We start from the raw sequence: 13,298 nt of genomic DNA on the forward strand, positions 1-13,298 counted from the left end.
GGTTGGGGACCGCTGCCTTAAAGAACATAAAAATAGTAAAACCCAAACCTATGGAAGGTTGTTTCTGCCATAAGTCGGCACTTTTAAACAAATGATAAAGTCATTGCAAAGGTTTTCTCTTCCACTTGCTCCAGAAAGAAAGATAAAAAAGTTAAGTTCAAGTCCAGTGTGGCGAGGGCTGTAAATGTCTTATAGACGAGCTTTTGTGTATCGCCGACAGACGCACACAAACACACGGAGACCTCGCTCCCTTTCATAAAGCTTTATTTCACAGATCCCCCGTAACAGGAGGCCGAGGCAGCCGGGCTCATTATTCATTTACATACACTGTGGCCAGTCCTTACCGATGCTCCCCGTGTTAAATAACTCAATAATTCAAGACAAAAAACAGCAAAACACACACGCACACACACAATGCTCAACTTAAGGTAACAATAACAATATCATAGCGACGGTAATAATAACAACCATTGTCAAATATTATGTATTTCCAGGATTTTATACTGTATTTTCTAAAATTTGTTACACAGTCAGTCATCTTTAAGGTGCACCATAAAATCTGCATGTGACGTTTCGGTAAAACTTGACAAAAATGCTGCACCATAACACGCGGTGAAGACAGAGAATACTTAAGCTTTTTATGTTTTTTTAAATGTTTCAGATGAGTTTGTTTTGTTTGTTTTTTCCCAGCCAGTTCTGCTCCTCCTTGCTGTCCCTCCGCTGTGGATACCGTGGATGTGGATTCAGCGCAGGTGAACGCTGGTTGTTTTGTTTGGCACGCTGTTTTATAAGCCGCTGTGGTGTGGCATGAATCTCATAGCTCAAGCAGAGACGAAAGGCGCGTCTTCGTGGATGTGTGGCGACTCACAGGACCTCTGCGGAGGAGGAAAAGAACAAAACCAGAAGCCTGAGTGTGAGTGTCGTTCGTTTTATGTTTGATATGTTCGGTGAAAATGAGACTCGTGTTATATTGAAGGGTGCCAGATTGATTTCGGATGAGGGGACAAGTTTTCAAAGATTGAAAAATAGGTTTTAGGTCCTAAATCCTGGGATTCTGTTCTGCCATGATCGATCACTGGAGCTTAATCGTCAAATTAATGAATTTCTCTATCTCAATAAATCATGGTCAGTCCTCCAAATGATCTCTGCTTATTGAAATCTTCATCAGTGCCACTGAAGTCGCCTGAGACTGAGCTATTGCTGCAGCCTTGCACGCTCATCTCTGACTTGATGGTGGAAACCTGGCTGAACAGAGGTTCTGAGATGACGTGCTCCAGCCTGCACTTATCCTAGCACCTCTGGCCCTGTGGCAGGTTTCAGCTGGACGATGCCCCCTAAAGGAGCGTAACTAAGACACACCCACTCCACTCCACACAGCTGAGGCAGCTCCCTCTCCCTCAGCCATACTTGCTTCAGGAAATCATTCCTACTGTTCTCCATATAACTGAACAATAACTCTTCTTTCTGTGACAGGTGAACTCACCCTTCACACTTATTTCTGCGCAGCTGCTTCTTAGATTTATGTGTAAATATGATTTATTAATGCCATTTGAATTATTCTCTTGCCCAACCTCAGTCTTCTTTTCTATTCTTCTTTAACTTAACCTCAATTTAATTTCCATTTTTTTTTAAAATCATTGTTTCATATTGAAAATAAAACTCACAGTATAAGGAACTCAATATGCACCTGTGGCACTTTTAATTTAACTCTGTTGTTTATTTAATGTAGACTAAACTATTTTCATTCTTTTTTCCTGCTGCTGTCTCTTTTTGGACACATCTGGCACATGCTGGCCCAACATGTTCATCAGAGGCGACTGTCATCCAGGAATTCCTCAAAAATAGATCCGGACGCTTGTGCAGATGATGTGCATCGCGTTCAGAGAATTCCGTACCTCATATTAAACTCCTTCTATATTCTAATGTTCTTAAGCTAGCAGTGGTTTATGTCTCACTTCTGCCACACTGGGTTTGGTCCTCGATTCTTATCTGAGGGTGGCGTGTTCTCTTGTAAAGTTTAGCTAATAATGGAGCTGCTGTTACCATGAGAAACATTCGTGTGCAGCTGATTTGTAAAAGTAAACCTACTCCTGCAACAATAACACAGTGCTGTTGGGCAGATACAGAATTGTAGTCTTGTTACATTAGCATGCTAATGTTTACCATATGTTTTAGAGTAGATGGGCAGGACTGATAAGCAGCCACCCTGTTGCTCACATTCCTGTTCGATGTTGTGTTTCTGTACCTGCGACATGCTGAGGCTTCATGGGGCCTGTTTTCATCAAGAAGGGCTCTCCTCCCTCGAACGCCATGATCGGCTCACTCACCAGCCCGCTCTGCTGCTGGCTGGGGTTACCGCTACCGCCACTGTTGTTCAGTTGAATGAGCTCCTCGAAGTCAGTGCCGTTGGCTGAGACGCCGTTTTGGTGCACGGAGGGCTGGACGCCGTTTACAACAACAGTGCTGGAAACGTTTTGTGCTGGGTTGAGCACCGATGCACTGGGGGCCTGCAGGTTTCCAGGAGCTGCAGAGAAATTTGTGGACAAGTAAAGGACATAAACAACCTTTTCAGATGTTTACAGAATCAGTCTAACATTTGGACACATCTACTTATTAAATGCAGCCTTTTCTTTAATATTCTTTAGTCTCTGTCATATGTAAACTGTTAAAATAGCCAAGATCTACCAAAATCTCAAATAACAAGATTATTGTATGTGCAGCTAATCGCTTTGAGACAAAACTCCAGGCTTCCTTTTGCATTAAGAGGTCAAGTTTAGAGAGGTTTTTTTTCTACTTTTGGCTCTTTATGATTTCTTTGGGTCAGTAAAAGTAGTTTTCCCTAATGATCCAGTTAGGTTGGACATACTGGTGGACATACCGCCCACAAAACATTTCTGCTCATGCCTAAGGTGTCGCAGCTAAGACAAAATCTCCAAAAATTGATTCTGTTCATCTGGACGTAGCGTTTTCTGCAGCCTTGCACGCTTCTTCGAGACTGAAGAAGTCACTTGGATGAGTGACGAAATGTTTCTCCCAGAAAACGCTACGTCCAGATGAACAGAATCAACTTTTGGAGATTTATTTTCCTGGATGATTGAGAATGCATCAAGAAGCTTAGACAAAAGTTCAGTCCTGGAACAGGAAGGGAAGAAGCTGATGCAGGAAACAGATACCGGAGGTTTTATCAAAGTTTATATCTGCAGGAATCTCCTGCAGGGAAATCTGCCAGTGTCTGCGTTTTGTGTCCGGTTACAACAAAGAGGAGGTACACGACAAGCCGAAACAACAGCACACCCTCCCGTGTCACAACAGAAGAAATAAACTGCCTTTTTATAAGGTCATCTCAGGTTTCACCACACTAACCTACTGTGGTGGCATGCACTAGCATTATATTAGCACTCCATTGTCTGGTGGAACCTCAAAGCCAAAGAAAGAATGCCCATTTATTATATACAGTATATTTCCTGGGTTAGTAATAGACCTTTGGGTTGGAAAAGCCCCAGGTGACAATCTCACAAAGGTCGATATAATCTTTGAAAAAGCCAAAGTAGAAACGTGTGAATGAGTACACGTGTTCTTTTGTGACTGATTTAAAGGTTGACGAGGGGTGACGGTTACCTTTACTCAGCTCTGCGTCCTTTCCGTTGACCTGAGGAGACGCTTTGACATCCTTCTGTGATTGCAAAGAGCAGAACAAGGCTCGTGTTATTCCACAAAGACGAGCAAGTGTTCAGTCTGGAGCCAGTTTCGAATGAATCACACCGACCTTATCTCCCGCATCGCTCTTCCGAGTCCTCTTCATGATCTCCTCGAGGCGCTGTGCAGATCAGACAGAGAGATCAGTGCTCTTGCTTTTCAGCTCGACTGTGAACTGTCTGTAACTTTCTGAACTCTCTACAGATGATGTTTTTCTCTCTTTGGCCTCACCTTCTTCCTCTCCAGGCGCTCCTGCTCTTCTTTCTGGAAGTGCTTCTCCCTCTCTATGCGCTGACGCTCGGCCTCCTCGCGGGCTTTTGCTTCAGCTTCCTCCCTCTGAAATAAAGAAGATACAAATATGAAGCGAGTTTAAACGTTTTTCACAGTAAAACTAAAGAAAAAGAAGCATAAGCGTCCCTCCTGCTCTAAATCTTACCAAGTAAAAGTTAAAGGTGACCGAGGGTTCAAAAGGGAACGGGATATTAGCCTAACACTGTCCACACAGCTTTACAACATATTATAGGTACTGTAAAGGTAGATTTAATAGGAAAAGTTTAGTTTAAATGTACCTAATAAAGTAACATACAGGTAGAAATAAAAAAGAGGCTACATATGAAACATTTTTCTTGTATTTACAAAACAATGCACTATGACTTTTAGATGTGACTACAGCTGGAATAAGCTGTGATAATACGGCTGCAGTTTGGGGAGGGCCTCGGAGAGGACTAGCAGTGCCTGCTGGGCCAGTAAGATCCCCACTTTCTGAAGACAGCCATGAGAAAGGACATTTTCAAAGCAAATACAGAGAGCAGGTAATGCAACATAATAATCTATCCAGTCTCTTCCGCTTATCCTTTTCAAAGTCGCGGAGGGAGATGGAGCCTATCCCAGTTGCGTTAGGGCGAGAGCCAGGGTACAGCCTGGACAGGTCTCCAGTCTGTCACACAACAACCATTCATACTCACACCTATGGGCAATTTAGGGTTTCCAATTAACCTAACCCCACTAACTGCATGTCTTGGAGAAAAGCCAGAGTACCCAGAGAGAACCCACACAAACTCACGCCAGCCTGATGGTGGACCTGAACTCAGACATTTTTGCTGTGAGGCAACAGTGCTAACCACCGTGCCACCATGCAACATAATAAAAATAGCAAATTAAATAAGCAAACAAGCTCATTTGCGCTATAAACGCTGCGGTTTATCTGGGTGATTGTGGCTGTTTTTAAACCCTACTCTTCGGCACTTTGAGGCTTTCATCCAGAAGAAAGAAACTCCCTCTGCAAAGGCTGTGAGCTGTCAAATAATATTAAACCAGCCACCTGTTGCATATGTAGACAATTTAAAAAAGAAATAAAAAAGCTTCTTCGAGCATGACAGATAATGCTTGAGGCCCTTTCTTGCACACATCTTTACATTTTGCTAAAATATTTCAGTTTTGAGTCAATAATTGCTTCAAAAATATTCATGAGACTGACTTCTTTTCACCATCTGACACTTGTCATGTGTGCTGCAATCAGCAATCATATGTTGAGTGTTAGATGGGGCTCCTTACACCATTAAAAAACATGCAACTGAAACCAACTGACCACCAGGGGGCAGCACCTGCTCAGCGTGGTCTGCAGGTCTGCAGCCTTCAGGCCTGACCTCATATTATTTAACCCCCATTACATACTTGACTGGATATTTAAACACACATATGTTTAAAACCCAGCAGTGAAAACAACACAAGGTGCCGTGAGGCGCAGCCAGCTGTTTTTTAAATCTTGCCTGCATCTTCCCCAAGCCCTGCGCATTTTCAGAGCATTTAGCTGAACACTTGAGCGAAATGACCTCTAAAAAAATATGAGGCCACTCCACTGTGAAGCAAGCTCGCTGTCAGGGTGGAACAATGGCCTGATTGAGAGGAGCAGGGGAGTCGAGACGAGCTGAGTGCTTCAGGCATGGCGCGCACTGACGCTGCTTATCCAGAGCCGAGCGACCGAGACAGAGGCAGCACAGGCCCGTCGCTACCCTCCACCGTCACAATGGCTCCCTCATCGCCATTATGGAGGTCACCAGCTGGAATGTGCCCACAGCAGACAAGGGCCCTCTGACTGTTAGTGCTCATGAGTGACAGCAGCACATACTCATACTCTTTAATCTGCCCAGATGCCAGACAGTCACAGAGGCTGATGTTTGGGCTCACAGCAGCACAGTTTCCTGCACATTAATCTGCCCAGATGGTAAATGGGCTTACTGCATGTGGGGATCACTGGGATTCATGGTGGTTAATGGAAAATTTAAGTGGGGTTTCACAGCAAAGGGTATTTACAGTGGAGTTGATGATCTGTCAGGAACGGGTGTCTGATTCTCACTGGATTACCACAAACACGCCGAAGGGGTTAAAGGATAATTCTGGTTTATTTCAACGAAGTGTATTTCCCACTAATGTGACCATTGTAGCTCTGTGGGTCACTCTGGATGTATGCTATAAAAATGTGACGTTTCGATGCTGATGTTTCAGAACATTATGGCCCAAGCCCATGGAAGCTCGTTTCAACCAGTGATCTCAAAATTTCAACTTTCTACGTCACACTTCTGAGAAAATAACTCGAAACTGACACAATAATAAGAAATTTTGAGTTATTACTTCAAAAATTTGGGACAAACACCCAAAACTTTTGGAAACAAGCTTCCATACATCCAGTAGACTTCCATACTTTCCCCTTTGACTTTTCCCAGTAATTATGCCTCTGAGCATTTAAATTTAGGGAGAGAAGAGCTCTCAATCAGACAGCACAGCACTGAGATTTTTTAATTTATTGCCTCATTCCTTTTTGATCAGCTTCTAAGTTTCTCTTTTTGCACTGTGATGCTTATTTCCTCATGAACACCCCACCTAACACTTTATTTTTTGCCCATCACGTTAAAGCTTTGTTCTGCACCTAACTCGCACATCCCTGCCTTCTCTCCTCATGTCCTCTGGCTTTTTCCTTTTTCATTAAGTTGCACCTTCTCATTTCCTTTGCCCTACTGCCTGTGACCTGAAAATCAATCTAAGAAAGGATGTCTTGAAATCCTTGAATGTATGTGGAGGACAGAGGGGAGAGGAGGCTTGCAGGGGGAGCCATAATCGAGGATGCACAAGTGGATCCTTTGCACCCTTCAAAGTATGAAGAAACAGCTGAATGCTGAAGGCAGACAACCTCAAGAGAAGTGGTAAACTTTGGCCCATGTGTGCATTTTCATCATATTACGGTTATGATTTTGAAAACAAACCAGCAGAGATGAGGAAAAGATGAAGCTTCAGAAAGGCGCTGAACTAAAAGTAGCATCAAAAATGTTTTAAGTGATGAAACTGCACAGTCATTGCAGAGGAAATCACGAGTTGGGGAGGCCATTCAGAAAAACTTTCCTCAAAGTTAGTTGGTGAATTGTTTTTTCCTGCCAAAAGGTTAGCCACAATGTGTTAATTTTTTTACTGACTTAGCTTAAACCAAACCATCATTAAACCAGCGTTCCTACCTCCTGGACTCACGTATGCACTGGTCTTATTCAAGTTGGAATGACATAATCTGCAGCGTCTTAATAACTCCTGTCATCACCCACCTGTCTCTGCAGCCTCTCGTTCTCCTCCTGCTCGACCTTCGCTCTCTCCTGCGCCTCCTTCTCCTCCTGAGCTCTCCTGGCTTCGTCTCTCAGGCGCTGCTGCTCGGCCATGAAGCGAGCCTCCTCCTCCCTGCGCTTCCTCTCCTCTGCCTCCCGGGCCCTTGCCTCCTCCTGCAGGATCCTGAGGAGAAGTTTCTGCGTTACAAGCTGCATTTACATCAGCGGTCCGTGGCGCCCTTTCCTAAATAATATCTTTTTTGAACGTGTGCCTGAGATGATGCATTTTATTATGTTGTAGGTTTGCTGATTATTCACTGTAACTGTGTTGCTTTAATGTTTTGTTTACTAGTGAGTGTTTATTTGGGTTTAGATCACAGCACAATGTTAAGTGTTTATCCAAAATCTGCCTTACAAACTCAGGAAAACATGGCCCGTCACGCATTGTGTTATCATATTTTATGAGGCACACAGTCCGTGTGGACAGCAGGTCTCACTTCTTCTTTTGCTCCTGCTCCAGACGCTCCTGCTCCTCTCTCTCCCGTTGCTCTCGGGCTTGTCTGCGTTTCTCTGCGAGGACGCGAGCGGCCTCCTCTGGGTCGTTAGTGCCTGCCGACGGCCTGCTGCTGCCCGGTGCGCCCGGGGTGGAGGCGGCAGCAGGTGCAGGAGAAGGAGCGGGATTGCTGACAGTGGTCGCCGCAGGTTCTACGCTCGGTACAGTTGGAGACGCTGCTGATACGACCGGCGGGCCGGGAGAAAGAGGAGTGGCCGGTGCGGAGGACACCACGATGGCAGGAACGTTACCCGGGGCTGATAGAGAGGCGAGAAAGACACGTTTTAACAGTAAAGTCCCATTTAGCATTTAATCAATTTTAAAGCTTTCAGTGTTATAAAGGAAGCCACACAGCGCAGATCACAGCGACAGCGTGAAAAGACATTTTGTCAGACACCATGAGCGAGTACGTCAATCACAGCTCACCACTTTCCTCCTCTTTAAACAAAAGAGCAGCTTCAACATGACGCCGTACTGACAGTCCTCTCCAGACATTTTCTAGATCTATGGTTGTTTCTGTGATTTACACACATTTTATTTGTCACCACAAAACTGAATCACGTTCTATCACAAAACAAAAGCTGAATTTAAAGATGGCTGCATGTTTTAGCTCCATCTCTCTTTATCGTTTTCACTGAATAGATGCAATTGGGAATGAAGGAATTATAGATTTGCCTACAAATTGAACATGACTTGGATGCTTCTATCAGAAATGCACGTTAAAACTTCTTATTAACATCCTCCTGGATGCAGGCTTGAGCATTTGATTTCGACAGGACATCGGTGAACACTCTAGGGTGAGGATTGTGGTTTTATTTTTGCCCGCTGGAAAGCAAAAGTCCTAAAACGTCTGTTTGGTCCAGTTAACTAAAAATATATATTTTTTTAAAACAAGCGGTGAATAGATCACCTGTTACATACTGTACGTCAAGAGGTTATAGAACCAGATATTACAGATATGAATTATTAGTTTTCTGCTGCACGTTTCACGGGAGAGTCACAAAACTGTCATTAAATTAATTGTTCAGTTCCTGATGCATTCAGGTCACTGTAAGCTGAGCTTTTTACCAGCACACACACACACACACACACACACACACACACACACACAGATTACTGCTTGGTGAATGTCAGCCAAAACCTCCAGGTCACCTTGAAGCCACAGACATCATCAGTGGGATACCCACACTCACTCTTTTTCCCCTCTGAAGTGTCGGGCTGCTGGGGTTCGTGGCCCGTTTCCACGGTGACAGCAGAAACCGCCTGGGGCTGCACTCTGGCAGGCGTCTGGGCCCGTTTCGGTCGGGTCTTGATGCCGGGAGGAGGAGGCGTTTTCTTGCCCGAGGGGGTCTTCGCGGCACCTGTCGCTGGCACCAGCGGGGACAGTGGGCGACTTTTGGGGGCAGGTGACGGAGGTCTGTTTTTGGGCCTCGGGGTGCTGAGGAGCAGACAGGAGGTGAAATATGAGCAGGAGAACGAGTACCAGAGATGAGAGAGAGGGGGGAAATGACATTTCAGATCAGTGCAGGAAAAGGTAAAAAGGTTCCCAGCGTGCAACATAAAAAAAACAAAACTAGGTCATGTGGAAGTTGTGAGTGACTCGATGTGAAACTCCACATTCAGCCGTCATGAATCTCTGCAGAGAGCCGTCATTTCCTCCTGTGCATCATTCAGGAGGAAAACACGATTCTGTCTGAGAACTCCAAGTCTCACTCTAACAGACCTGCTGCTAGAGTCCAGCAGCGTCTCTTTTAAACGTTAGGTTACTCCACCTTCCACCATCTGCCACACATTAATCTGCTCCAAGGCTAAAGTAGTCTATCTCCCAGCTTCTCGCCTAAATTAACACAGAGTTAATTAACCGTTTGCTTAATAAACCACAGTTTTTGGACATATTTATCTGATGTAAAGCAGGTAATCTGCAGCGATACCTGGTCTCTGGCCTGGATCTCTGGATCGTGGTCGTAGGCGATGCCGTCTGTCTTTTCTTCTGCACTTTCTCTTTTGTGAGAGCGCTCTTCTCTTTTTCATTCTCTCGCTCTTTGTCCTTCTTCTCTTTCTTCTTTTTATCCACCTTGAAGGAAGAGATGAGACAAATAGCCAGTTTTTACCTTATTATATAATCGTGTAATTTAAAGCCTGCTGGAGCTGGAAAATGAAACCCAGTTGATTATAGCTGCAGTCTTCTGAATTTTATTAGGTATAATACTTTTCATAAGGCTTGTGTGATTCATGCTGTGTGCTGTAGAAAGACTCAACAATAGACTCAGTCACCTTTTTCCAATTTGCTTTCCCCTGTTTGGGTTTGTTCGTTATTTGTTAAGTTGGATTTGTTATTCAATGTTTTCTCTGCACGTAATTTTTGGCACCATCCAGTGATGTTTTTATAAAAGGAAGTTTTGTTATTTCTGGGCTTCATTTACCATCTATGTTCATCAAATCACCTCCTGGACAAAAAAATGTCTCGTTAGCTGTTGTTTTTATGGCATTAACTGGAGCTTTAAAATTAATTTTACTCCACTGAAAACTAACTAAAACTTTTACTACTCTCTGTACTCTGTACAAGCTATTTTAGCTCCTCCCCCTTTAAGCCAACTGCCTTCTGACTGGCTGCCCCTCACAAGTAGAAGGTTTAAGCAGATGGTGGGTGTGGCCTCTCTGGCTGAGATGACCATAATAGGGCTGTCACTCCTCCTGTCACTCATCATTCGAATCCTAGAGTGGAAAATTCTGTCTGAGGATTACTTGATGACTAGTGACCTCTGACCTGATCTGAAACTTTATGACAGTTTTGTTACGATGAACAACACACAACAATTATTTATATGAAGTATTTGATTAGAATATTAGATCAATATGATCAATCCTGATACAGATTTCTGTTACCATAGCAGGATATCAGGGCTTCTTAGTGAAAATGATAATATACTCAAAAACTGTTTAATCCTAATCACGCGCTCCTACCGGGGTGGAGTTTCGTCGGCGTTGGCGCTGGGTAATGTCCGGTGTGCTGGCCGAGGAGACCCTCCAGCGCTCTGCGGTGTTCTGGTGCGGGTGATGATGGGAGCAGGCGTTCAGCGGGCTGGCCGAGGCTGAACGGGAGCAGTGGTGAGAGTCTGAGTGACAAACAAACATGCAGAGAGCGGCAGCAGGGCCGAGGTCACACACACATACAAACACACACCATGCAGGGTGGTAAAAACCCCACGGTGAGGCCACACGGCGAACACGACATGCTGCGGGATAATGACTCAAACGCTGCTGACCGACAAAGTGACAGCAGCCGAGCTGAAGGTGACGGATTGATCACACTCAAAACACAATCAGATTTCATTGCTTTCTATTGTAGCTTTATATTTAATTAAAGCATCTTTACACTTTGTAAGACAACACTAGCTCGAGCTACATTTCGCCTCATCAACGTTGAATATGAGTTTTACTTAAAAATAGAACAAAATTCTGAAAAAGTAATACAAATGCACAGATGATGGAGGTCATGTCTTACAGCTCATGTCTTCCAGAAGGTTTTGGACAATAACACATGTTTGGTAGTTCTGCATCTGTACACCAAGTCAGTGGACTTTAAATCAACCAACCCAGATGTGAGCCAAGTGCAGACTTTCAGCTTTAATTAAAGACATTTAATAAAACTAACTGTCAAGCAATTACTGCCATTTTTATAAGTAGTCCTTCATTTCCAGAGGTTCAAAAGTACGTAGAAAAACTCACTTATGTTTAAATAGAAGGATCATATCCTGGTTGTTTGACTTTGGTGGTGTGCAGAGGGGAAATTACAAACTGCCTCTGTCCAAAAGCCTGTGGACCAAACTGTGTGACCAAAAACTCCAGAAAGAAAACAATAAATGTCAGGTTCAGATTACAGAATATATCTTTTCTGTCACTGTGTCAGATTAGGTGAATGTTACATCATAAATTAATGTTGATCTCCAACCAATCATAGCTTGGCTCTCATTTCATGTTACCTGGCAGAAAAAAAGGGACAAACAAACTAAATAAACAATTATGCAACAAGTGACAGATACTGGCAGTCAAAAAAAAAATCGCAAGAGAGGCGAGTTTGCTTTTTACTTCACTTTGTTTAAGTACCTACTTACAGAACTATTACTATCTCTTATGTTAATGGGTTGGTTTTTAACGGGTCTTTTATCTATGAAAAGGCTGCTTTTAATATTTTTCTTTTGCACCCCAGAGCCTTCTTTACAGCATACCTCTCGTTCTCAATCTAACAAAATGGTAATTTGAATCTCACAGGAATTATCTAAAAGATCTATAAAAAGTTGTTATGTTAACTTCTTTTTACTGAGAAGTATCAGAATAGAGCTCTCTAAAATAAATTTGTTCTATTTATTTTTTACTTTAATATTATGAACTACTGTATAGTAACATCCGTGGTGTTATGGGCCAATCTTGACCCATATTTTCAATTCCAAGCATAGCTGGTTGTCGTATCAAATCAGATTATGTAATATTTGCCTGGATTGCTGGACATGTATCGCCATAAGGAGCATTTTCCTTGGGGCAAAATCTTCACCCACTGTCACCTCAGGCTCTGGGTTGACCTTCCGTGAAATGAGCTGCACACATCTCTCCCATACATCCCTGATAGGAGCAAGCTCATCAGACAGTGCTCTAGTGTCTCTGTTGTAAAATCTGCTGATATTATTCAAAAGTCTGAAGTAACATTGTTGCCTGGAAAATAGTTCTGCCTGTCGATGTGTCAGAGACTGTCAGTGATCTTGTTGCTGTGTTCACTCCAGCACACCGTCATTCCAAATGTGTCATGGACTGCTTGGATCCATGACAACAGTACAAGGCCTCCAACAGATGTTACCACTTTTGGATTTGTATGTTTCGGCAGGAGCAGCTTGACCTCCTCATCTAAGTTGTATCATTGTCCTCTGGTTGATAGTTATATCGTCCTCCTCCTCCTCAGAAAGAGGGTCATCCATATTGCTGTGCTGATCTGGTTCTGCTGAGGCTTACCCACATGACCGACTACACAAAACATTATGCCACATTTAACTAAAAAACATATTTACAGCCCGACTGTAATCTTTATAGTTAGTTCTTCATTTCGTAACAGCTTTAAGGAAGGTAATTTTTTTTAAATTATCCACGCGTCCTGTTTGTTGCTTCTGGACTTTAGATGTAACTTTTATGTTTTGATTTACTACCAGTTTGTTCTGAACGCTGCCCCTCTGGGTCTCTGCATTCAGGTCCACACTTCCTCACACTCCAAGCTATGGCAAGGATTAAAAACAATCTAACAGCTTTGTGTTTTGTTGGCACTGGTTGACATGAAGGGATTTACGACCTCATCATCGTTCATTTTTCTGTCTGTATCATTCAGATTGAGAAGTTTTTGTGATGATATTGTGTAGAACTCGGCATAAATGTACCACGAAGTAAACCAAAGCACAGTTTAGGACAAACATACCACA

General features: G+C 43.4%; 1 protein-coding gene across 11 annotated transcripts in view; it reads right to left on the reverse strand.

Annotated features, from left to right (window-relative positions):
- Window positions 1-247: 247 nt before the first annotated feature.
- Window positions 248-13,298, reverse strand: part of map7d1b (MAP7 domain containing 1b) — a 51,986-nt gene continuing 38,935 nt past the window's right edge. For 6 of the 11 annotated variants that reach the window (XM_087835557.1, XM_087835552.1, XM_087835556.1 and 3 more), the window contains 10 exons: window positions 10,801-10,952; window positions 9,768-9,910; window positions 9,024-9,274; window positions 7,781-8,093; window positions 7,287-7,467; window positions 3,928-4,032; window positions 3,767-3,817; window positions 3,619-3,673; window positions 2,246-2,524; window positions 248-875 (listed from right to left, as the gene is read on the reverse strand). In XM_087835557.1, the coding sequence (XP_087691683.1) occupies window positions 865-875; window positions 2,246-2,524; window positions 3,619-3,673; window positions 3,767-3,817; window positions 3,928-4,032; window positions 7,287-7,467; window positions 7,781-8,093; window positions 9,024-9,274; window positions 9,768-9,910; window positions 10,801-10,952 (1,541 nt within the window). In that variant the 3' untranslated portion in view covers window positions 248-864. The remainder of the gene's footprint in view (window positions 876-2,245; window positions 2,525-3,618; window positions 3,674-3,766; window positions 3,818-3,927; window positions 4,033-7,286; window positions 7,468-7,780; window positions 8,094-9,023; window positions 9,275-9,767; window positions 9,911-10,800; window positions 10,953-13,298) is intronic. The other 5 variants (XM_087835558.1, XM_087835551.1, XM_087835549.1 and 2 more) reach the window with 2 other exon arrangements.

Source organism: Neolamprologus brichardi, chromosome 22 (assembly GCF_056152115.1).
Source record: "Neolamprologus brichardi isolate AB-2024 chromosome 22, ASM5615211v1, whole genome shotgun sequence".
In the NCBI taxonomy this organism is placed as follows: Eukaryota; Metazoa; Chordata; class Actinopteri; order Cichliformes; family Cichlidae; genus Neolamprologus; species Neolamprologus brichardi.